This window comes from Rhinopithecus bieti, unplaced genomic scaffold (assembly GCF_001698545.2).
Source record: "Rhinopithecus bieti isolate Rb0 unplaced genomic scaffold, ASM169854v2 scaffold_42084, whole genome shotgun sequence".
Taxonomy (NCBI): domain Eukaryota; kingdom Metazoa; phylum Chordata; class Mammalia; order Primates; family Cercopithecidae; genus Rhinopithecus; species Rhinopithecus bieti.
Genome location: NW_016818934.1, coordinates 2,200,205 through 2,224,711, shown reverse-complemented (window position 1 = coordinate 2,224,711; position 24,507 = coordinate 2,200,205). Strand labels below are relative to the sequence as shown.

The 24,507-nt window shown below is 51.5% G+C and overlaps 1 protein-coding gene across 1 annotated transcript; it reads right to left on the bottom strand.

The window, feature by feature from the left end:
• Positions 1–2,581: 2,581 nt before the first annotated feature.
• On the bottom strand, positions 2,582–20,926 carry SIGLEC15 (sialic acid binding Ig like lectin 15). The gene is made up of 6 exons (XM_017857798.1): positions 20,739–20,926; positions 9,557–9,616; positions 8,772–9,155; positions 7,507–7,887; positions 6,365–6,395; positions 2,582–4,558 (listed from the first exon to the last, which is right to left on the bottom strand). Exons 1-6 carry the CDS (start codon positions 20,788–20,790, stop codon positions 4,477–4,479), a joined length of 990 nt encoding a protein of 329 aa, XP_017713287.1. The 5' UTR covers positions 20,791–20,926; the 3' UTR covers positions 2,582–4,476.
• Between the last annotated feature and the right edge of the window lie 3,581 nt (positions 20,927–24,507).

The window sequence follows — 24,507 nt, the reverse complement described above, 5'->3', positions numbered from 1 at the left end:
GTTCAAGGTCCAAGAACCCTCTCGGGGTCTGGATTGGGACCCCTTTCTGGTAACAAGATCTCTTTCCTCCCTGGGGCTTTCCCCCATTTTAAAATGAGAATAATTCCAGTCTTACCTCCTGGGCTCTTAGAACCCCCTGAGATTTTTTTGTTTGTTTGTTTGTTTTTGAGACAGAATTTTGCTCTTGTTGCCTAAGCTGGAGGGCAGTGGCGCGATCTCGGCTCACTGCAGCCTCCGCCTCCTGGGTTCAAGCAATTTTTGTGCCTCAGCCTCCTGAGTAGCTGGGATTACAGGCACCTGCCACCATGCCTGGCTAGTTTTTGTATTTTTAGTAGAGACGGGGTTTTGCCTTGTGGGCTGGTCTTGAACTCCTAACCTCAGGTGATCCACCCACCTTGGCCTCCCAAAGTGACACAGGCATGAGCCACCGCGCCTGGCCCCCACTGGGATCTTATAGGGCTTTGGGGATCACAGGGGGCCCAGAAATGTGAGGGGCTGTTATTGAAGAAGGAATGGGACTGGACTTAAGTGGCCAGCACTGGAACCGGGGACAAAACCCGGTTTGACTCTTGGCTAAGGAGCCTTCCAGCCTGAGGCTTCTGTGACTGGTGGGGGACCAAGCACCCCCTGACCCTGGCTTTCTTGTCCTGTCTGACCAGTGAGGTACAAGTGAAAGCTCAGCCCGTGGTGCCTCCAGCCAAGTCATTTCCATCTCAAAGCAGGGCCTACTTTCACCATAGATTATCCCCTGGGCGGTTTCTTCTCCTGTAGCTACATCTAGTTTTAAACTTCAGTTGGCAGCAGGCAAAGTGTGTTGGGCTCCTGGTGGACCCAGGAGATCACCCAGGTAGTTGCCGATCACTTCCTCTCACTGCTGTCTTCAAAGTCTGGTGGGCATTGACCACAGAGGGAAGCCTGCAGGCTGCAGCTTGCCCGTCAGAAGCCCCTGGGAAGAGTATGTTCGTGGAACGCTGTGCCCTGCATTACCACAGGAAGTCCAGTCTTGAAAACACCGAGTCTTCCGGGTCATTTCTCTCCTTGACTCCGTGCCGCAGGACACCGAGCTGACTCAGCCTGTCTCTGGTCTTTGTTGCCAGTGACAGAGCCTGAGTACTCTGAGAGGGCAGGTGGGGGAAGATAGGCAGCTCTGCTCCACCCAGACCTCTTACAGGGACAGTGCCAGGCTCCAAGGGCAGCTCAGAGGGTCTGGGGACGGCTGAGTGCTGTCCCCTCACCACCTTCCCCTCTGACCCTAGGAGCAGTGGCTTTATCAGGAGGCCAATCTGGGGGCTGCCTGTGCACTGTGTGCATTTGTTAAAGGGGGTGCCGGCCGGCCGGCCCTCCTCAACATGCTTCCCACAGCCCATCACTGCATCTGAAACCATGCCAACAGAGGAAGTGTCCCTCTGAGGAATGGCACTTCTTCCGGTCCCAAGAAGCCCTCTTCAAAATGCGAGTACTGCAGGAGGGTATGTATCAGCTAGCACCAGCTGATTACCTGGCACCCTTATACATCACCATCATGCCAACACCAGGCGCACCCAGAGCTGCAGTCTCAACCGTTAGCTTAAGAATCACCTGGAGTCAACTGCTTCCTGCTTAGAAACAACAAACTCAAAAGGACATTTTGAGGACAGTCGCGGAAATCTGAAGATGGACTATAAAATGATATTGAATTCATGTTAATGAATCAGTCTCCAGTGTGGTAATAGTATTGAGGTAATAGAGCACAAAGCAGTTACTTAAGAAATAATTCCTATTGCGATTTTTCTTGGCTGTGAAACTGGCCTCAAAGACCAGGCAGATGTTGCAATACATACCACTCCTGTGTCCTTAACTTCCCTGGTTATGCAGGACTCTCCATAGAGGTGCCTGAAAGCATCCCCATACAAGGAGGTACGTAAGCCGGCTCCTGTGACCTCTTAACAGCTCAGACAGGCTCCTGGATGAATCCCAAGGTTAATCAGGAGCCGCCTCTTGCCCTGGTGAAGGCTCTGGTGAGGAGTGGAGCTTTGCAACCCACTGGCCTGCATAATAACTTGTGAAGATCTTGTGAAGATCTCTTGACCGTCAGACCGTCTCCCTGGAAAAAGCATCACTGCCTCTTTTTTAAAAAACATTTTTAATTAGTATGGATATATGTATTTATATATTTATAAGGTACATGTGATGTTTTGGTACAAGCATACAATGTGCAATGGTCAAATCGGGGATTGGCATATCCATCACCTGAAGTACTTATTGTTAAGAACATTCTAGTTCCACTCTTAGTTATTTTAAAATATACAATAAGTTGTTAACTATAATCACCCTCTTGTGCTAGCAAATACTAGATCTTATTCATTCTCTCTAACTGTATTATGTTCTCATTAAGTATCCCCACATTATCCCCTGCTCCCTGCTATCCTTCCCAGCCCCTGGTAATTATTCTGTTAACTCCACGAGTTCAATTTCAAGCTTTTTTTAGTTTCCACATATGAGTGTGAACATGTGGTATTTATCTTTCTGTTCTTGACTTATTTCCCTTAACATAATGGCTGCCAGTTCCATCCATGTTGTTGCAAGCAACAGGATTTCATTCTTTTTTATGGCTGAATAATATTTCATTGTGTGTTCATTTTCTTTATTCATTCATTCGTTGATGGACACTTAAGGTGATTCCATATCTTGGCTATTGCAAATAGTGTTGCAGTACACATGGGAGTGCTGGTATCTTTTCAATATATTGATTTTCTTGCTGACAGATACCCAGCAGTGGGATTACTGTTGCCGGATCATATGGTAGTTCTATTTTTTTTTTGGAAGAGAGTCTCTCTGTTGCCCAGGCTGGAGGACAGTGGCATGATCTCAGCTCACTGCAACCTCCGCCTCCTGGGTTCAAACAATTCTCCTGCCTCAGCCTCCCAAGTAGCTGGGACTGTAGGCATGCGCCAGCACGCCCGGCTAATGTTCGTATTTTTAGGAGAGACAGAGTTTTACCATGTTGGCTAGGCTGGTCTCGAACTCCTGACCTTAAATGATCCACCCGCCTCGGCCTCCCAGAATGCTGGGATTATAGGCATGAGCCACCCTGCCTGGCCTATTTTTAGTTTTTTGAGGAAACTCTGTACTGTTCTCCATAGTGGCTGTACTAATTTACATTCCCACCAATGGTATATGGGAATTCCTCTTTCTCCGCAATCTCACCAGCATTTGTCATTGCCTGTCTTTTGGATAAAAGTCATTGTAACGGGTGAGATGTCTCATTCATGGCCTCATTAATGCCCTAGCCTGTGGCATTCTTGCCAGCTTTTCTTCTTGCCAGCTCACTTGGGACCCAGGCATGCCTCCCACCTCTCCCTAAGCCCCAAGGACCACAGGAGCTAAGGTGGTCAACAAATTCACCCTGAGGTGTAAATAGGGAAGCACCCCTTCAAGTCAGCCTGCCCATGTTAGGGCAAAGGGGGTGAAGTTGCCAGTGCATTTGGACTTTGCACGCCCTGAGAGGTTGCAGGTCAGAGAGAGGTCAGAGTTGTAGCTGCTTTACCCACAGGGACCCTCCAGCCAGACCTCCCTTCAGGTCTCCCGGCTTCAGCCCCTGAGACAGTGGTTCCCAAATGCCTTGAGAGAGGGGAGCCTGGTTTCCATTTCCTAGGGGTCCCAGCTCAAGGCAATGTAGGGCAGCTGATGGGGCAAGAGTTAGGCAGAGGGTGTGAAACAATCACAGTGGAGATCCCAGGGGGCATGGGGTAAAGGCCCCAGGCCTCTCCCTGCCACCAAGTTTCCAGGATTTAATGTTCCTCTGACCACAGGTTTGCACAGCCCCTGCCCCAGCCTTGCTCTATGGAACTCTGTGTTCTCCGTGACACTGCTGCAGGGACCACACTTCTCCAAAAACTCTCTGCACGTCCAAAGGTCACTCTGCAAAGAGGGTCCTGTCATGCCCCTCATGAGTAGATGGCTTTGTATTTTCCAAAGCCCCTTCACATCCATTATTTCCTCAGATCTTGGTAGTCCTCCCAGCCAGGAGGGAAGAATATGATTGTCCGTGTTCAACAGTAAATGAACTGAAACCCAGAGAAGTGAAGAAAGTGTCCTAGGTCCACACAGCAAGTCGGTGACAGAGGAGGACAAGACTGGGCCTCCAGGCCCTGTAAACAGTTTCCTGTCTGCTTTACTATAGCAGGTGTTCTAGGTAAGAAAGGGCAAGGGAGCATTTCTGGAAGTTTCATGCTCAAGCTAATGCGTGTACACACACACACACACACATGCACACTTACAAAATGCTGGCATAAATATCAGGGAGCTCCGAAATGGTTGTCCACATAGGAGGCCAGATGAGCCTCCTTGAGCAGGGTCTTGACCCCGAATGGGGGAGGAGTCAGCCGGCTGGGGGCTGCCAAGGTGCCTGGGAATCGGGACAGGCCATACCAGCCAAGCCTTGCATGGCTTCATTATTTACAGTGCAGAAATGGGTATTGGTGGCTGAGGGACTCTTCACGGTGAGCACATGGCGGCCGGTGGGCTCCAGGGATTCATCTGGCTCAAATTTTCATAATTGGACTCCTGGGCCTGGGACCTGTGGACAGGAGAAAGTTGAATGGCCACCCAAGACAGGTAAGAGGTCCCCAACTGCCCAAACTATATGCCAGCAGTGGGCCAAGGAGAGGAGACATTCTGGGAAGCAGTGTGGCTGGAACTGGCAGGGCTTAGAGATGAATGGCGTCGGAGGCTGGGCAGAGTCAGGAATAGGGAGGGGCTCCCAAAGGCCAGGGCAGCCCAGACCATAGAGTGGCTATCTCTGTCTGAGGCCTCAAGACTGGCTGCATGTCCCTGACCTACAAATCAGAATCTTCAGGCCTGGCTTCCTGGGCACCAACTGCTTTCCTGATTTCCCCTAGGACATCTCAGTGGGAATCTCAAATCTCAATGTCCACTGTGCTATGCATGGCCCTCACACCCGCCCCAGTCTCTTCTCTTGTCTTTATCTCAGGAAGTGGGACCCAGGGCTCAGGCTCCCAACCTGGGCTCCCTCCCACATTGTGTGCTGCCCATTGGGCCCTTGGGCAAGCCCTGCTTCCTATCTACCCACCTCCCCACTGCCACCCCTGCACCTTTGTCCAAGCAGCCAAGCCAGCCTCAGCCTTGCCAACGACCTGCACCCAAGTCTCCTGGGCCAGCTTGTCCTGATGGGGCCACTCGTCTGCTTAAAACCATTCAGTGACTTCCCATTGCACCCACAATAACCCCCACGCCTTTCCTGCCTTCCTCCTGCCCACCCTGCGGAAATGCCTGCCTCCTTTCTGGGCCTTGCCTGAGCCTTTCTACTTGCCTTTTCCTCTCCCGGGCTGCCCCCACTGCCCCTGTCTTACATCCACACTCCAGTGGGGCTTGCTCTCTGGAACTCCACCCCTCACCTGCCCAGGCCTCGGCCTCCATCCTCAGGTCCCCTCAATGTCATGTCCTCCGAGAGAACTTGATCTAAAGCAGCCTCAGCCCAGCAGCAGGCCCCCTCCCCAGGGGATCTGCCACATCGTGTGTCCATTTCCTTCACAGCTCTTACTTTACAATGTCAGGTGGCCTGTTTCCGTATTTATTAAAATTTTCCACAATAGGATGTGAGTTCTGTGAGGTCAGGGATATTGCTGTGTCTTTAGTACTAGTGCCTGGTACACAGTAGTTACTCAGTTAAATAACTGAACAACAGTTGGCTTTCAGATTCAGGGGCATTGGTGCGACAGTAAATCAGCAAACAGGGACACAGGACAGGTTGTGGGGCTGTGGAGAGATCGACAGGCAGCTGATGAGTGGGGCCACCAGCAGTGTGGCACCTCCAGCCTTCAGGGCACAGGTGGGTGGAGTTATGGGAGTGCCTGGGCTCCTTCTTCCACTCCTACCCTCCGCCAGGATCAGGCACAGCCTGTCCAGGGTCTATGAATTGAATTCTTTCTCCTTCAACACCAGCTTTCACATGGGTGGATGCCACAGAAGAGGAGAGTAATGACCCAAGAGTCAGTGATTTCCTAGGGGTCCCTGGGCCCCTCACCTAGGCTCTCAGAAACTCTAGAAATTTTGTTTGCAGAGTGCCGGGAGGGAACGGGGATGAGTGTCCCCAGTGTGGCTTTTGTGTGAATCTGCCTGTTCAAGAATGTGGAGGGGAAACTACAGGAAGAAACAGCCTGGAGTTGTGGGAGAGGAGCAGGTCAGCGAGGCCTGGTCTGTCCAGGGAAGACCTTGGAAGGCTGCAAGAGGGGTGCCTTGGTGGGCTGCAAGGAGGGCCCAGCCCCAGCCCTTTGCCATTTTTTCCTCCTCCTGCCTGGAGCCCCTGGCTGATGGGGACTAGGTGGGTGGGGTGGGGTGGGGTGGAGGCCGGGAGCTCACTTACCGTGGTGGGGTGTCTGGGGTGTTCAGATGCTCTGTGGGAGGGACAGCAAGAGAGCAGGCATGAATCTCCACTGCAGTCTGCAACCTGTGCGCCCACCCCCACCCCATGCCATGTGGAAGGGGTCTCGGGGAAACCACTATTTGTGAAGCAAACAGCAGACTAGCATGGTGTGAAGCTGCACCATGGAACCCTTCTGGGGAGTTAGTGAGGAGAGGGATGGACTGAGGAGAAATCTAGTAAAAAGTCTGTTCTTCTGAGCACCCTGAGCACAAAACTCTTGATGAGTTCCAAGAAAGGGGCAAGAAAGCCATTGTGGCCACAGCAGCAGCCAGGGCTACTATGACAAAGTCTGATCTCACTAGAGTGTGAGGCTAGTGCTATGGACCTGGGAGTTCCGAGGGGCTCCGAGAAGCTCCCTCCCTCTCTGGGGCACAGGGCAGATTTCTGATGCAGATCAGCGACAGCAGTGGTGGCACTCTCAGGACACCCTGCTAGTCAAACCACCATGATCTCTGCTAGGAAGAGCGTTTCCTTGTTTTCCTAGCTCATGCCTACTTACATATTTTTATCTAGCTCTCCCAACACTGCTTGTGTGAAACCTTCTCCAGATGCCTCACCAGAGGGAGGCATACCATCCTCTGGCTTCTGCACACCGGGGGTGGAGGAGAGCCCTTCTCATAGCACATTGCAATGATCTGCCTACCGCTCAGCGCCCACTGCAGGGCAGGGGACCATGCCTTGTTCATCAATGTATTCCTAGCACCCACACAGCACATAGTAGGTCTTCAGAAACGGTGCTATTTAGGAAGGTCTGTAGTCAGAGCCCCTCCAGAGGAATTGTTTGCCGGGTGGTGGTAAAGGGGTGGCTCTAGAGTTAGCGGTGTATGGGTCTCTCTGTCTCTGTGCCAGTATCAAAAGGCAGCTTACTTAACTTCTCTTGAGTCTCAGCTTCCTTATTGCAAAATGGGATTTTTTTCACTCTGGTTACACCTGCTGGGCTTCATGCAGAGAGGAAAGTGCCAGGATGCATAGGGCAAAAAACCGACGTTCTGGTAGTGCCAGGTGGTCAGCCAGGTGGTCTTATCTAAGAAGAGAGCCCTGGCCCGGCCCTTCGCGGCCACCTGAGTCTGGGGCGCACCCACCTGGGCGGCGGCGGGCGACGCCAGCGGCCAGGACCCCGAGCAGCAGCAGCGCCTTGAGGCCGAGCGCGCCGAGCAGGAGGGCTACCGTCGTCGAGGCCCCGCTGGCGCCATGGAAGCGGAACAGGTAGACGCTGGCCTCGGAGCGGCCCAGGCTGTTGGCTGCCGAACACGTGTAGCGGCCGTCGTGGTTCAGTGCAGGCAGTTCGGCGGTCACCAGGTGGCCGTGACCCTGACCCGGGCTCGGCACGGCGGCTGAGCCATTGCCCAGGGCCGGGCCGGACCAGGCGAGGGCAGGCGGCGGCTCCCCTTCGGCAGTGCAGAGCGCACGGAAGGCGTGCGCCGGGCCGGGCAGCACTGAGATGTTGATGATCCGCGGCGCGGCTGCAGGGGAGAAGGCGGGTGACTGTCACCAGCCGCGATCGAGGCGGGGTTGGGGTAGGGCGAGAAAGCGGGTTGCAGTGCGCAAGCGGCGGGCAAAGGCAAGGGCACCCCTCCCCTTGGCCCTTTGGATGCCAGAGCCAGAGGAGTGGGGGCGGGTCGGAAGGGAGGAATGGGCACTTGGGTGCCAGGCTGCCCCAGTCCCGATACAGGTGTGGCCTTGGGCGAACTATTCTATCATGTCTGCTTCTGTTTCTCCGTGTATAAAGTGAGGATCATGATAGCAGTTGCCTTAAGGGGTTGCTGAAAAGATTTGGCAAATTCATGCTTGTGGGGGTTCTTGGACTAGGTCCTGGCCCCCTAGCAAATGCTAAGTGGCCATTATCGTCGCAAAGCAGGGTGGGGGCTAGAGTGGAGAGCCACTGCTCCAGGGACCGGACCCTGGTTCAGGAATCTTTGTATCTCAGGGTCTGGCAAAGTGCTAGGCACTACTGGGTGGGCTCTCTGTGCACCCCTGGGTAGAGGGGTTGCAAGTGTCTTTCAGGGCTGGTAGCACACATCACATTGGCATATTTAGGATTGCCATTCACTTGTCTTTCTCGCCTCTTCGTCTGAGAGCCACTGGGGACAGTCACTCTACGACAGTCACTGCAATGCCTATTCCCGGGCCCACCTCAGCCCTTCTTGGGACCTGTATTCTGCATCTGTGTCAAGTTCCCAGGTGGTCCTAAACTACCCCCAGGTGTGAGATCCCTGGGGTAGAGGAGAGGGCTGGGTCTCGTTGCCCTTCCTGGCGCAGCACAGCGCCTGGCACCCAGGTAGCCCTCAAGGCTGGGCAGGCGGGCGGCGGGAAGGGAGGCCCGGGACCCTTTCCCGCGCAGCCTCACCGGTCACGTGCAGCCGGACGCCGTGGCGGCTCTCGTAGCGGTCATGGACGTCGCCGGCGAACTCGACGCGGCAGAAGTAGCGGCGGTCGTCGGCCAGGGCGAGGCGCTCGACGCGCAGCGAGAGGTCGTTGCGGCGCGGGTTGCCCAGCAGCCGGAAGCGGCCGTGCAGGCTCAGCGCCGTCTGGCAGAGCTCGCTGCCTCGCGCTGCAGCGCAGCGGAACACCTGCGGGCCCGCGTAGGGCTCGCCCGCGCGCCAGATGGCAGTAAGCGGCCCGTCGTAGTGGCGGTGCGGGTGAGTGAAGGTGCAGGACAGCACTGCTGCGTCGCCTGCCGCCGCGCTCACCTCGGCTGGCACCTGCATGGACCAGCGCTGCGCTGGCGAGCCTGAGAGCGGGGCAGGCTGTGTCAGGCTCGGGGCCCGGGGGGTCGAGGCTCCCGCACCCGCGGCCTGGAAACCCCACGACCCAGGAAGCGCTCCCCCAACCCCCAGCCTGGAAACCCCAGGACTCAGGGATCGTCCCCCACTTCCAGGGGAGCCGGAACCCCCTCTTGTGACTTGAGGGGCAATTCCTGGTGCCTGCACTCCCAGGGCCTGCACTCCCTCGACTTGGGAGGTGCCTGGATTCCCCACTTTGTTTCCTAACTCACCTGCAGACCGCTTGTCCCCATATTCTTACCCTTAGTTTTTCCCCATCAAAACCTGTCCTGTGGAAAAACCCTGGGATCCCGTGGTTAAAACAGACTCCCAAGATCTCCGAGATGGTGATAATAATAAAAGCACTTACTGTGCACCTCTGTGTTGAGTAAGTTCTCCGTAGTATCTATTTTAGTTCTCACAAATGAGCCTACAGATAAACACAGTTATCCCCGGGTTACACGTGAATAAACTGAGGCTCAGTTGAGTAACTGAAGTCACACTGCCAGCATGAGGCCAAGCCAGCGATCAGGATCGCCTCACTCCACAGCCTGCGTTCTAGTGCACTAGAGGCTGGGAACTTTGGGGCTCCTCCGAGGACAACAGCACTTCCACTTACAGAGAGGAAACAGCCCCTGCGAGGGGGCAGTGTGTTTGGAAGCTAATGCGTTGAGTTGGTGCAGGAGATTCCTCTAGAATCCAGGTATACCCAAGTGGACTGTGCCCTGACTGGCTTCCCTAGTGCCTGGGCAGGGAGGGAGCTGAGAGACAAGAGAGGTGGGCTGTTTCACTGCCTCCTTGCTCTGTGCAAGCACCTCTGGACACAGTTTCCACATTCCCCACCTTATGAACCATGGATGTGTGGTTGAGCCAAGGTCTGGAAGCAGAGGTCTGCCTCCACCTCACAGAGGGCTGGTGAACTGCAGGGTGTGTGTGGTTGCCTCTGTGTGCTACTTTGGGGGAGAGGGGAGCGTGCCTCAGAGGATCTGGCCAGGGGTGGTGCCTCCCAAGGAGAGAGGGCAGGCTTCTAAGCCTGCCCAACCGGTGCCCCAGGGTGCAGTTCACAAAAGGATCTTTAGAGGAAATAATACAGCAGCCCCTGTTTCCAAAGGGCTTTGTAGTTTACACAGCGCTTTCATAGATACCATGTCATGTGACCCTCAAAACACCCAGTGGAGAAAGGCAGGGCAGACATTATTAAAGGTGAGAAAATGAAGGCTCAGATCACACAGGTTGAAGATGGGAGAAATATAGCTTTTCTGACTCCAAGCCCAGTGCTCTTTGCTTTTTGAGGTAATTTAGCCCAATTTGTTCCTTGGGCAGGAGTCCTCTTAGCCCTAGCGCACCGCTGGCAGACCATCCTCCGTGGGAACCATCCATCTATGAATAATCACAGGTCCGGACGTTCCTTCTGCACAGAACCAAAATCTTTCGCCGCCCACAGGACCGCCATTGTTCTCTGTAGTGTGTATATCTCCTTCCCATGATGACCCTATGCAGGGTCTTGTGATGACTATCCTGGACCCATCGAGCCTTCTCTTTTCTGGTGGAAAAATCCCAGTCCCTCCCCTGGCCCTCCTCATCCTCACTGTCCTCTTCCTTCATTGTAGTGTCCTGAGCCTGGGGGCTCCAGGTGTGTGCTGGACCTGCAGTGTTCCGAGTCCCATCGTGCTGCCCTGGGCTGTGGGAGCTGTACCTGGAAAAAATCCCACTGTGTGTTCATGCCCAGCTTGCCATCAAGTAAAAGTGTTACCGGATGGTTCAGTTCCAGGTTCTTGGTGCCACAAACAATTGGACGTGACAGAAATAGCAAAGCAAAGCAGGAAGAGTGTATGAAGTACAGTATCACACCCTTGGAGTGGGAGAGCGACTGACCTCTATGAAATGAGATTAGCACCAGTTTGTTACGTTTCATGGCCTTTTATGTTTTTTTCCCTTCTCTTCCTGGGCTGCCTAATCTCTAGCCAGCGTCTGCCTTTTGATTGATAGGCTGCTTAATTACTTTGGCCCTTGTGCGCTTGTGCGTCACCTCCATCCCACAATTTTAAGTACATGCATGAGATGCAGTCCATATGCACGAACCTTAAATAGCTAATTACCATACAGGGTCATTTTAAGTATACCTTTTCTCTCTAAAGCCCATGCTTATCTCTGAGAAGCTTACCTTTACTGGTCTGGTCTGGATCTTGCCGGCCATGGGGCTCTTACTTGCTTATTTCCCTTTTGTTTTGGCTGCTCAACTTCTGCTTCTTCTCTTGCTTCTTGCTCACCTGCCCCTTCACATTGCTTCTGCTCCTACTCATTCCAGCCTGTATCCAACCTCCAATTCCCTCTACTATTCTCCTGCCTCAAAACTACAAGTTCTTTTTTCATACAACCTGCTTTTAAGCCTAATCTCTCTCTTTTTTTTTTTTTTCTGGACAAACGTCATTACATTTTTGAACCCGAGTGGAGGACCTAACATTTTATCTCTAGAAAGAGCTTCTTTGTTCAGTTGTTAATCATCAAAGAACCTTGTTCCATATTTGAGAGACCCTGTCTGAAGGATTGGCTGGTTCAGTCACTACTTCTAGCTGCAGAAAGCACCTATCCAATCTTGAGGCTGAGCCCCAGCCTTAGTTCCCTGCTATTTCCCACTTTCTGTGACCTCAGCCTCCTCTGACCTCATGCATCTTGTGGGCATCACAGAGGCAGGCACAGATTCCCCACATATTATTCGCTATTGTGCATTCATCAATTCAGGAAACATGTATTGGACACTTCTCCACTTTATGCCAGGCACTAGGGTATGAGCTGTGGTGACAAAGGTGGACAGGATATCTTATCAGCCTGCTGGGGCTCATGGCTTAGAAAGGGAGACAGATTTGTAGGGACATAATTACACTACAGTTTGCCAGGTGCCGTAAAGATGGGCATGAACAATATCCCTTCTGTCTGAACATGGCTTTTGGCCCATGTCACTCACCAGCTCCTCCTCTTCATCCTTAGGGCTCCACTGAGTCTTTCCTACAGCAGGGGGACTTCCCAGAGCCCCAACCCTAGGGCTGGCCTCCCTCCCCTGTGCCCCAGAGCTGGCATAGGTACTTCCTCAGTATAAGCATTGCCTTTGAACTGTGTGTCTTGCCCAGACACACAGAAGCTCTGGCAGGCCAGGGACCACATCTATCCGGTTCTGTTTGTGTTGCTGTTGCTCATCATGGTACCTGCCTCCTAGTCACTGACATTGGATTGATTTGCCATGTGAGAGCAGAAGGGTGGGTGTCCAGGCTGACAGGAGAGGGTAGGGGTGGTTAGAGTAGGGGTGGATTAGGCAGACAGGGATTAGAGAACCCTTGAGAGAGGCGATGTTACTTCAGCAGAGCCTTGAGAAAGGGAGGGGACTGCATGATGTCTTGAGGTAGCATTGTAGACAAAGGGAACAGCAGAGCAAAGCCACAAGGCATGGACATCAATCAGCATAGAGGTTGCCAGGCATGAAGGCATAATGAGGCCAGAGCACACAGTACTTTGGGGAGTCCTCATCTCATTAAAAAACAATACTCTGTCATGTGTCATGTTTCCATGGATTCACGGTTTTTTTCTGTATCTCTACTTATCTTGGTTAATTTGTTCACCTCTGTATCAATACAGCATGCCATGTTCTTCATTACTACAGTGTTCTAATGAATCTGGATGGTTCCCCACCTTTTCCCTCTTATTCAGTTCTATATATCTATATCTCGGTTTTTGCCCTTTTATAGAAATTTGTTTATGAACTAACAACAACAGCAACAATAACGACAGCAGTAAACTCTTTTTGAGAATTTGCTTGGTTTGCATTAAATCTGTACATCTCATTTAAAATGCACAAGAGCCTGGGCGCAGTGGCTCATGCCTGTAATTCCAGCACTTTGGGAGACCAAGGCAGGCAGATCACTAGAGGTCAGGAGTTCCAGACCAGCCTGGCTAACATGGTGAAACCTCCTCTCTACTAAAAATACAAAAATTAGCCAGGCATGGTGATGGTCACCTGTAATCCCTATGCGGGAGGCTGAGGCATGAGAATTGCTTGAGCCCAGGAGGCAGAGGTTGCAGTGAGCTGAGATTGCACCACTGTACTCCAGCCTGGGCAACAGAGCAAGACTCTGTCTCAAATAATAATAATAATAATAAATAAAAATAAAATGCACAACAACCTCATCAGGTGCTATCATTAGCTCCCTCTTAGAGAAGGGGAAACTGGGGCTTGCAGAACCGCAGCAACTTGGTGAAGTCACAGAGCCAAGGCTTAACCCTGGGTAGTTTTGCCTCCTTTGTTCAAATGATTTTTACCTTTACCTGTATGCTCCAGTGACCAAGGACAACAGCCAATTTTGAAAATGTCCTAAAGTGTGCTACAAATGGCAGGTCTGGGCCCCTCACTCCCTGGTGAGCTTTGCTCTAGGAGCAGAATGGGAACACAGAGGCTCTTTCACCAAGGGTTACGATCTTGGCTGACATTAGGAAGAGATTTATGCTTCCTGTTTACCTGCTGAATGGGATTCAAAGAAGCGGGCACTTGGACTCCCGCTTACACAGAGACCTTTGGATGAGGCTGCCCAGAGGACTCAGGGCGAGGGCAGGAAGGACTCAGCAGGATTTGCCCAGGGAAAAAATGCATTTGCTTTGGCTGGAATTGAAGCTCCCCAGCATCCTGTGACATTTACAGTTCCCTCTGGCAGCTTATGCCTGTCTGCTAAGACAGGGGAGGGAGGATTCCTGAACTGGAATCATGGCTCCTTACTGTAGGGTCTCTAATCTCTCTGCTTTATCTCTGTCAACCTTCAGGGGCCATCAGGAGACCCACATTCTTCCTGTTGTCCAAAACACCCTTCCTCAACGGTGGGCCATAGTGTTTGGCGGGAAGCATGCTAGCTTGGCATAGCCGGGTTTATGGCGGGAAGCATGCTAGCTTTGGCATAGCCGGGTGTATGGCGGGAAGCATGCTGGCTTTCGCATAGCCGGACGTAGGTGGCAATTCCACCTCTGGGCATTCTTCATCAGAATTTTATCAAGCACCCAATCTGTGCCTGGCATGTCCTAGGCTCCTTCACTTGCTGGGTGATCTTTGGACAAGTTACATAATATCCCGGGTCTCAGGGTCCTCTGCTGCAAAATGGGGAACATAGTACCTTCCACATAGGATTGAGGATTGAATGAAACCACATATGTAGAGCACCGAAAACAGTGCCTCACACACAGCAAATGCTCCATATGTATTAGTTCCCTTCCCTCACTAGTCCTGTACAGGGAGTGTGAACAGAAGGTGGTGGAGAAATGTTCAGGGTGATACTACAGGAGGTTAAGATGTTGGGCTGGGCACGGTGGCTCAGGCCTGTAATCCCAGCACTTTGGGAGGCCGAGGCAGGTGGATCACCCGAGGTCAGGAGTTCAAGACCAACCTGGTGGTGAATCCCTGCCTCAACTAAAAATATAAAAATTAGCCGGGCACGATGGTGCACGCCTATAATCCCAGCCACTCGGGAGGCTAAGGCAGGAGAACTGCTTGAACCCGGGAGGTGGAGGCTGCAGTGAGCCGAGATTGCTCTGGAGTCCACTGTACTCCAGCCTGGGCAACAAGAGCGAAACTGCCAAAAAAAAAAAAAGATGTCAGTACCTGGACACTATACCATTTGCAGCTCAGTTCAGCATATTGGACCAACTGAAGTATAATTGCCCAGTCCTTGTCCTTAACTCACCTGGAATTTCTTCATTTATTCATTCATGTATTCACTCAATAGGTATTTATTGAGAATTTACCATGTGCTAGAGACTCTGCTGGGTGCTGGGGATACAGTTGCAGTGGCAATTAACAGCCTCCTCCTTATGTTGACAGTCTGGCCATTGCTCAGCCACTATTTGTTTTTTAATTTATGCACAATTCTAACACACTTATTTGGTTTCGCAGCCCAGGGACATGAAAATTGAAAAGCTAGAACGTGGTTACTGTTTGTAGACTCTTGGAAAGCAGCAAGAAATGAGAGTTGACATTCAATGAGGAAGGAAAGTTTCAGTAAAAAATAATGGAAAGACAGCTTAGGCAGAAATGATAAATGTACAGTGTCAAAGGGACTATTTGGAGAAGGAGTGAACCCAGAAGCCTTTGAACCATCACACACTGCAGCAGGCGAGTGTAGTAGGTGCACACAGAGATGACCCGAGGCACCATGGAGGGGTTCACTGCCGCAAGAGGCATCCTGCTTTAGTGGCATGCCCTTCAGAGTGGGTGTCAGGGGTCTGTCCCGGGCTCCAGCCCTAGCTCTGATGCTGACTTTGGGACCTTAGGCAAGTCGCCATAACTCTCTGGCACCAGTAGTCTCATCCATGAGTTGATAACTCTAGATGTTTACTAAGGTGACATTAAATTCTAAAAATCTATGTCTGAAAATGATACTTGGATAAAAATGACAAGAAAGCACATAAAACATTTTAGAAAAATGTCTAGCTGGCCAGGCGTGGTGGCTCACACCTGTAATCCCAGCATTTTGGGAGGCTGAGGCAGGCAGATCACAAGGTCAGGAGTTCAAGACCAGCCTGGCCAATATGGTGAAACTCCATCTCTACTAAAAGTACAAAAAAAAAAAAATTAGCCTGGCACGGCAGTGGGCGCCTGTAGTTCCAGCTATTTGGGAGGCTGAGGCAGGAGAATTGCTTGAACCTGGGAGGTGGAGGTTGCTGTGAGCTGAGATAGTGCCACTGCACTGCAGCCTGGGTGACGGAGTGAGACTCAGTCTCAAAAAAAAAAAAAAGGAAAAGAAAAGAAAGAAAGAAAAATATCTAGCTAAAATAAATCAAAGGACTTTTAGGTATTCAGAAAACCGACTTGGAAAAGTTACTTGGAAAGAAGCATCCATGCCTTGATGGCCTTTCATAGTGAAATCCCCCTGTAGCTCCCTTCATGCCTCCTGGCAGTGACCCATCTAAAGGAGGACGGATTGGGGTTGCAGCATTGGGCATTAGCTCTCACATCATTGTAATCATGATTTCACTAGGGAGTAGTTGACTGATGCCAAACTTACTCTCCCAAAGCCCCTATACCTGTGGTGACAGAGTAGGCAGAGAGCTCCAGGGAGACAGAAACAGAGCTGGGGAGCCTACACCAGGAGAAGCTGCAATTGGATAGGGTCGGAAACAGAAACCTTGGTTTCGCCACAGCTGACCAAAGATTTCCACCAGTTTCTTGGTAAGGAAGAAAGCAAAGCGGGAATTCGCACGGGAACCTCTGTGTAGATCTTTTGTGGGCGTTGTCACACACTTCTGTTTACTAGAGAGAAAGCTGCTTGTTGGTTTCATGGCGGAGCACGGGTCACTTGCTGTCTGTGGAGGTTTTACTAATGCCTGGAATTAAAGACCCTCTCCAGGGTGTCACTGACAGGAAAGTGAGTCCTGTGGTAGTCGTGGTGGAATAATGGCCAGATGGGGTACCCTTACAGAATGGCACTTTAACAAGAATTAGGTCTGCTGGGGTGGGCTTTATGTGACATGGATTTTGAGGGGGTAAGGGAAGGATGGAGCCAGGGGGGCCAGTCACTGTAGGAAGACCACGCCTCCAGGAGGGACAGCGTTGTGGCCCTCAGAGCTCGAGTCCCTCAGACGTCTGTTGTGCCCTTGCCCCCACCACATGGCTGACATTACCAGCTGACAAGTGGCCAATTTGAGGAGCCCAACAATCTGGGAGGGGCTACCCTCCTTGAGGGCACCTGGGCATGCTAACGGGTGCTCCCGGAGAGTGGCTCTGGGGGTGGAACTTCCAGCATTGTGGCACCTGGAGGGCCAGGAGAGGGCATTTTGGGGGCAAGGAGAGATACTCCCATTGGCTGTCGACCTCACCCATAGGTATGTAGGTGGAGCTGAGGCTTTTTGCAGCTCAGCCCCTCCCCTCCCACCCCTCAGTTTGCTCCCTGCAAATCTTTCTCTGGGCTTGCAGGTTGTCAACATAGGTTATCAGCAGAGAAAGGGCAAGAATGGGGTGGAGATCAGAGAGCAGAGGAGGGAGAAGAAGCAGAAATTCCAACCATCAGCACAAACCAGACCCTGAAGGTTCCCGGGAAGGGATGAGGTATGAGTAGTGAGTGAAAAGCCAGCTGGTCTCCATCTGCCTCAGGGTTATCTGGCTTCCCCTTTAACTCATGCCTCTGCCGCAGGCTGACTGTGGCGTGGGTGTGGCCCTGCTTACCTGAGCTGATGGAGAGGCAGGGCCACAGGCGGACCCTGCCGTGGGGCCTGTGCCCACCTCAGGGTGCTGCTCTTCAGAGGCCCGATGTAGCCTGTCTCTGCTGGTGCCCCCACCCCCTGCCCAGCCTCCATAGTGGGCCCTGCTCCTTCATTCCTCCCCTTCCCGCCCTAGATAGGACATCCTGAGTCCAAGCAAACTGCTTACAACAACCACTGGGAGAGAAGCGCCCCAGCTCATTAAAGCCCCCCATTTCCTCCTGGGCTGTGACACCAGCCCATCTCCTCTGGTTCTGACCTTTCCCTGCGTCCCGAATGAACACTCCTGCATCTTTGGGTGACCGTTGCCATTTGTCTTGCCATTTGGGTTTGTTTTTCTGCAGCAGTTCAGAACTAGTGAAGTAAATCGCTCTCCACACCAGGCTTCGCCCAGGCTCCCTGCCACTGCAGGAGGGTGTGGGAGAAGTGGGCGCGCACTCAGAAGCCTCTGGTTCCCATTTGGGCTCCAGCAGTCACTGAACCCCCGATGAGCCTCACTTGCAAGGCTGTGCTGAAGAGTAAATAAACTGTTTGTCACAGGCCTGGCACAAGGGGTCCTGAAGATGACAGCGGTTGTGGTTTTGACACTTGCCTGTCTCAGGCTTGAGGACCACCTGAGGACTTGTCCAAGGTTACCTGGGTGGTTGGAGCTCCCAGGCCAGTGTTCTTCCCCCTGCCCCACATTCCCTGGCATCTCCAGCTTCTTAAAAGCAGATATGGGGGGAGATGAGGGAGGACAAGGGAGGCTATGTGGGGAGCCCCTGGGAGATTAGGGGCTGCTGGGCACTGGGTGTCGAGTACAGGAATCTCCTGCCTACAGGGGAGGACATGGAAAGTGGAAGGGGCCTTTCTGGGACAAATGATTCCCACTTTTCTCTCAGCAAGGGGCTGTTCTGGGCCAGGGAAGGGACCATGACTTGCGGGCCCGCGTTGGCACAGGCGTCTGCTCACAGAACCTCTGGTGCACACATGGTGGTGGGGCAGAGCCTGCTCCTCAGGCCTCTTGCCCAGGCCGTGGCCTGGACGTCTTCCGGCTGAGCCACAAGGAGAGGCTCCCAAGAGAAGGGCAGCCAGAAGAGCATCAGGAAGCGGGGGCCTGGACCACCCTGGTTTTAACTGTGAAGCAGCTGCTGTTTGTAAGGAAAACGACTTTCTGCAGCTGAGTTGGCTCACGTGAGTGTCTTGGCTGCACTCAGTAATCTCAACAGAGCAGGTGTGCGGTTTGGCGTTTGTTTTTGAACATGTGACTCCACAGCCCGTGCTTCCTCTAAATCCTTTGTCTCTTGCTGATTCATAGCAGCTGACCCGTAGCAGGAGAAAAAAAAAATATCTCCCTAAAATCCCCAAAGCCTCGGCTCTCTTGAAACAGTGTGACTTTGGCAAGGTTTCATGGCCATTTATCGAGCAGCCACTGAGGGCAAGGAGCTGTGCTGGGGGCCTTTGATGTAGTGTCTAATGAACCTCCCCAGCACCTCTTCAAGGTGGCAGGGACCCCAGTTTACAGGGACTCAAGAAAGGTAGGCAGCCTGCCCAAGGCCATGCAGCCAGTAAAAAGCAGAGGCGAGCTTCAGACCTTCCCTACTGCCAACACCTACACCCTCAACCCCTCTCCCATCAGCCACTCAGGTCTGACCACTGTCTCAGTGGGACCCAACCCTAAATCATCCCAAAAAGATGGCTAAGTTAGGTTAACTTGGGAAAAGATAGCTCCTTCCCTGTCAGTGCCCACCAAGGGTCCATGGCTGTGTGGGGTGGGATAGTGGGGGGCCCAGCCAAAAGCCCCACACACCTGGGTTCAAATCCCAGCTCCACCCCTGCCACTTGCCAAACCTCTCTGGGCCCCATGTTCTTCATCTGTGAAAAAGGAATGTTTCATAGGGAAGAGTTCCTTTCTCTGCTGGGTGTGGTGGCTCACGCCTGTAATCTCAGCACTTTGGGAGGCCAAGGCGGGCTGATCACTTGAGGTCAGAAATTCGAGACCAGGCTGGACAACATGGTGAAATTCTGTCTCTACTAAAAACGTAAAAAGTTAGCCGGGCGTGGTGGCACACACTTGTAATCCCAGCTACTTGGGAGGCTGAGGCACAAGAATCACTTGAACCTTGGAGGCAGAGTTTGCAATGAGCTGAGATTGTGCCACTGCTCTCCAGCCTGGGTGACAGTGGGACTCTGTCTCCAAAACAAACAAACAAACAAAGTTCCTTTCTCATAGGGTTATGAGGCTTATGTGAGTTACTAAAGTGCCCAGCACGTGGTGAGAGCTGTGCAGAGGTTTGCTGTTACTGCCCAAACCAGCCCCGAGCTGGACTCCAGTCTGAGTGCAACGCTGGAGGAGAGGGCAAAGGGGTCTAAGGTATGGGAGTTTATCATCCAGTTGTGGAGCCAGGCCCCCATACAGGGAACGTTGACTTACAGCTCTGGACACCATGATGTCAGCGTGTGGCCTGTGATGGCCGAGCATACAGTGGCATGGATGCTGAGTCCTAGGATGGGGATGAGGGAAGGACTGGGATCTGGAGAGAGGGGCTCTGAGGATTGCCTTTGCCATTAATCCCAGGTGCCCTCAACTGCATCGAGCATGAGAATCACCCAAGAAGGTGGTGAAAACTCAGATTCCTGGGCTTGCTGCCTGGTACTCTGATTCTGCAGGTCTGAGGTGGAGCCAAAGAACCTGCATTTTAGCAAATGCCCTCCCCTAACCCCGGGAATTCTGATGCAGATGGCCCCTGTGCCCTTTGAAACACTGTTCCCAGGATACCAAGTCACTGAGCTAAGTGACTGATGACACTGTTGCTTAAACCTGCCAGAGTTCCCACTCACCCATTGGGATTCCTGCTGGGAGGGCCTCTATCCCTCAATATATCCCCCACATGAAATCACCCCCTTCCATGCACAAGCATCATCTCCAAACGCCCATGTGCTCCCCTCCCTTCTTCCTCAGGCTGTGCCCATCAAAACACATGGCACTTGGGTGACAGCAGCACATGAAGCTTGTTCAGAGCCTGTCATGTCCTCTCTGTACCTGGCCTATTGTCCTCTGGATCCTCGAAGGAATGAGTGGGACAAGTGGCCTTTATATAGGCAGCCACCCTGAGACCAGAGACGTGGGGTGCCTGCCTCAAGTCACCTGAAATCCAAGACAAAGCACTGATTTGAACTTCTGGTTTCTGGCACCACAGGCCCCAAGCTCAGCTCTTCCTCCTCTACAGGCCTGGAGGCCCTGTGCACACGCACTTCCCGCTTTCCAGGGGAGACTGTACCTAAGACACCGTCAGAATCTATTCTGTCCCGAGCATGGGCCAGAGAGAGTAGCAGACACTCACCTGTCGGGAGGACACACGCCAAGCAGGCCAGCAGCCGGATGGACCTTTCCATGCTGTGAGCATCTGAACATCCCAGGCCAGACCCACTCTTGGCCCCCTCCCCAGTGAGGGCCCTCCCAGGTGTGGTGGGGGAAAGAAGGGGATGGGCAGGGCGCCCAGATCTGCAGGTCCCTGTGGGCTCTGTGGGAGCTGGAGGAACTGGGGAGAGGCAGCCTGGCAGCCTGATCATTCAAGCCCCGTGGAGTTTAGTCATGTGGAAAACCAAGAGGGGAACCACTGGGATGATTTTCCAGGACAGGAAACAGGAAAGAGGATGGGAAAGAAACAGGGCCATTTCCTGTGACTGCCCTCCCCTCACAGAAAACTGTTGTTATATGCTGTTTATATGTCGCTCACCCTTCCTTCCTTCCTTCCTTCCTTCCTTCCTTCCTTCCTTCTTTCCTTCTTTCGTTCCTGCCTGCCTGCCTCTCCCTCCCTCCTTTCCTTCCTCCCTCTCTTCCTCCGTTTCTCCCTTCCTTCTTTCTTCCATCCCTTCCTCCCTTCTCCTCTCCCTTTTTTCCTTCCCTTATCCCTCCCTCCCTCCCTCCCTTCTCAAAGCTTAGGCTAGGTCTCCGGGCCTGGTTAAGAATGCACAGGGCAGATACACAGATGTTTGCTCTTTGAGCAGTTGACCCAACTGTAGAGCAGTTTCTCCCTTAGACAGTGACTTGACACCCCTGCTAGCCACCTCCCTGTCCTTCTGCCCCCTTTCCTCGGTACTTGGGGGTCTTCCTAGTCTCTTGAACCTGCAGACCCATTTCTTCAGCTGCTTGCAGACTTCTCCACCTCAACATGCCCACAGAGCCTGTTACCATACTCTCTCTGCCTTCTCTTGTCCCCAAGCTTCTGGGTTCTGTGATTCATTGGATGGCAGCATTATCCTTCCAGGAAAGCTGAGCCAGAAATGCACAAGTCCCCCTTGACACCATCTCCTCTTCACCACACACAGCCAGTCCCGTGTTCCATTCCTCCTCCTTCCTTGGGCTGTCCCTGCTTTGCCTCAGGCTGTATCCCTTCTCATGAGACACCTTCAACTTCTCGGTCACCCTCTGCAAGCACAGTGACTTTTGAAAACAATGAAATTGGTAATTTATCTTCCCTACTTAAAACACTTTCATGACATTTCATTGTTCTCTCTTAAAGTTTCAACTGTCACGCCTGTAATCCCAGCACTTTGGGAGGCCAAGGTGGGCGGATCATGAGGTCAGGAGATCGAGACCATCCTGGTTAACACAGTGAAACCCCATCTCTAATAAAAATACAAAATATTAGCCAGGCGTGGTGGCGGGCACCTGTAGTCCCGGCTACTTGGGAGGCTGAGGCAGGAGAATGGCATGAAGCCGGGAGGCAGAGCTTGCAGTGAGCTGAGATCACATCACTGCACTCTAGCCTGGGCAACAGAGTGAGACTCCGTCTCAAAAATAAAAAAAAAGTTCCGACTGGAGATCAACACAGGAGGCCCTTCAGGTTCAGGACCCAGGCCAGGGGCTGGTCTACTGTCTGTGCCTCCCCCTCCCTCACCTGCCCCCACCCAACCACAGTTCCCAAGCCATCTTTGCACCTGTGGTCTTCCCAACCCTTTCTCATCCTCTGGGTCAGCTCCTTCTTAACCCTCAGTCCTCAGTATCATCTCTGCCTGCAATTACATTATGCACTTATTTGTTTTCTTGTTTATTTTTCCTCTCTTCCCCCAGACATAAGGTCTAGGTGCTCAGCACTAGTTGCCATGTGATTCTTACCTAGAATCACATGGGATGCCTAGCGCCACTTGGCATCCCATAGGTGCTGGAGAGGTATTTGAAAGAATGCAGGGGCATTTGCTCCCTGTGTGCGGCCCTCCTTCCTTGCACGTGCTGTGCTGTGTTATCATCTGTTTGCTGGTCTGCTGTATCGCCTTTCCTACCTACCCTCCTTTTCCTGGGCTGTAATTATGGAGGAGAGAACCGTGTTTCTGATCTGTATCACAGGACTTTATGTAGACTAGCAATTAGAAAAATCAATTAGATGAATACAATAAAATAATAAAATAACAAAATAAAAATAATATTCTCAGGAAGATACTTGAAACTCGCTCACCCTCAGTGTAAATGGCCGAAGGTTGCCAGGAGTATGACTCCATTCTCCCAGGGTGATGCAGTGGTCAAGGGTTCACAGTTGTATATTGGGGTTAAGGAAATACAGCTTTACCGATGGAATGCCAAGTGTCATTGAACTGGTGAGAGAGGTAATTTAGGGACAAGGGGTCCCAATTCTTCTAGGAAAGCTCAAGTTGCCTCTTAGATCTTCCAATACCACCTCCGCACTGTGGCTGTCAGAGTGAATCTGCTAAAGTGAAAATCTGATCATGCCCCCCTCACTCTCATCTCAGGTGTCTCCAGAGGTTCCTTAAAACCTCAGTATCAAGCTCAAATTCCTAAATTTGTTGTTAAAGCAACTCCCACCCACCTTCTGTACTGTTCCTTCTGCCTGGAGTACCCCCACTCCCACCCCATTGAATCTCAGTAACTCCTAGCTTGTTGTTCAAAACTCATTCCCATGGTTGCCTCTCCTAGGAAGTCTTCCTTGGAAGCCCAGTCTCATCTAGCTTCCCACCTGTGTGTTTTTCCACAGTTCTCTGTACAACCTCTACCCCTGGGTATATCCCTTGACCTAGGATCTTTGATATTTTTGTCTATCTTTCCTCTAGACTTCAGGGAACTTGGGGATGTGGCTGTGACTTTACCTCTCCCTCACCAAGCACAGGGCCAAACCATAGGGGGTGCCTAATAACTAGTCCTGGAAAGCATGAATGCATCAGTGAAAGGACACCCCACTTGCAGCCTGATTATATTCTGTCTCGATTTATTTTCCGGTTGTTTCTTGGGCTAATCTGTTTTCTCTGATTGGATTATAAATTCTTCAAGGAGAGATATAGATAATATATATTCTTTTTAAAATCTTTAATTTTAATTGTTTTAATTAAAACATTTTAATTGACACATAATATTTGTTCACATTTATGGGGTACATAGTGATTTTTTTGATATGTACAATGTCTAGTGACCGCATCAGGGCTATTAGCATATCCATCATCTTAAACATTTATCATTTCTTTGTGTTGGGAACCTTCAATATCCTTCTTCTAGCTATTTGAAACTATATACGCATATTATTGTTAACTATAGTCATCCTACAGTGCTATAGAACACTAGAATTTATTCCTCCTATCTAGCTGTAAATTTGTATCTTTTAGTAAATCTTTCTCTATCCTCTCCTTTCCCTACCCTTCCCAAACTCTAGTATCCTCTGTTCTACTTTTTATTTCTATGAGATCAACTTTTTTTAGCTTCTGCATATGAGTGAGAACATGCAGTATTTCACTTTTTGTTTCTGGCTTATTTCACTTAATGTCCTCCAGGTCTATCTCTGTTGCCACGAATAACAGGATTTCATTCTTTTTTTAAAAAAATGGCTGAATAGTATTACGTTGTGTATACCACATATTCTTTCTCCATTCCTCTGATGTTGGACACCCAGGTTGATTCTATATCTTGGCCCTTGTGAATAGTGCTGCCAGAAACATGGGAGTGAAGATGTCTTTTTCATATACTGAGTTTCTTTTCTTTGGATAAATGGCCCCTACTGGGATTGCTGAATCATATAGTAGTTCTATTTGTAGTTTTCTTGAGGAACCTCTATATTCTTCTCTCTAGTGGCTTCACTATATGTTATTTTTTTTTGTACCTTTGGT

Bases quoted from the DNA above. Each gene is read 5' to 3' on its own strand.
- SIGLEC15 (XM_017857798.1), bottom strand. From the start codon at position 20,790: ATGGAAAGGTCCATCCGGCTGCTGGCCTGCTTGGCGTGTGTCCTCCCG. The intron at 9,156-9,556 runs GTAAGTGCTTTT...CCCCGCTCTCAG, and splicing joins ACTCAACACAGAGGTGCACA to GCTCGCCAGCGCAGCGCTGG. The intron at 4,559-6,364 runs GTAAGTGAGCTC...TCCTGTCCACAG, and splicing joins ACCCCAGACACCCCACCACG to GTCCCAGGCCCAGGAGTCCA.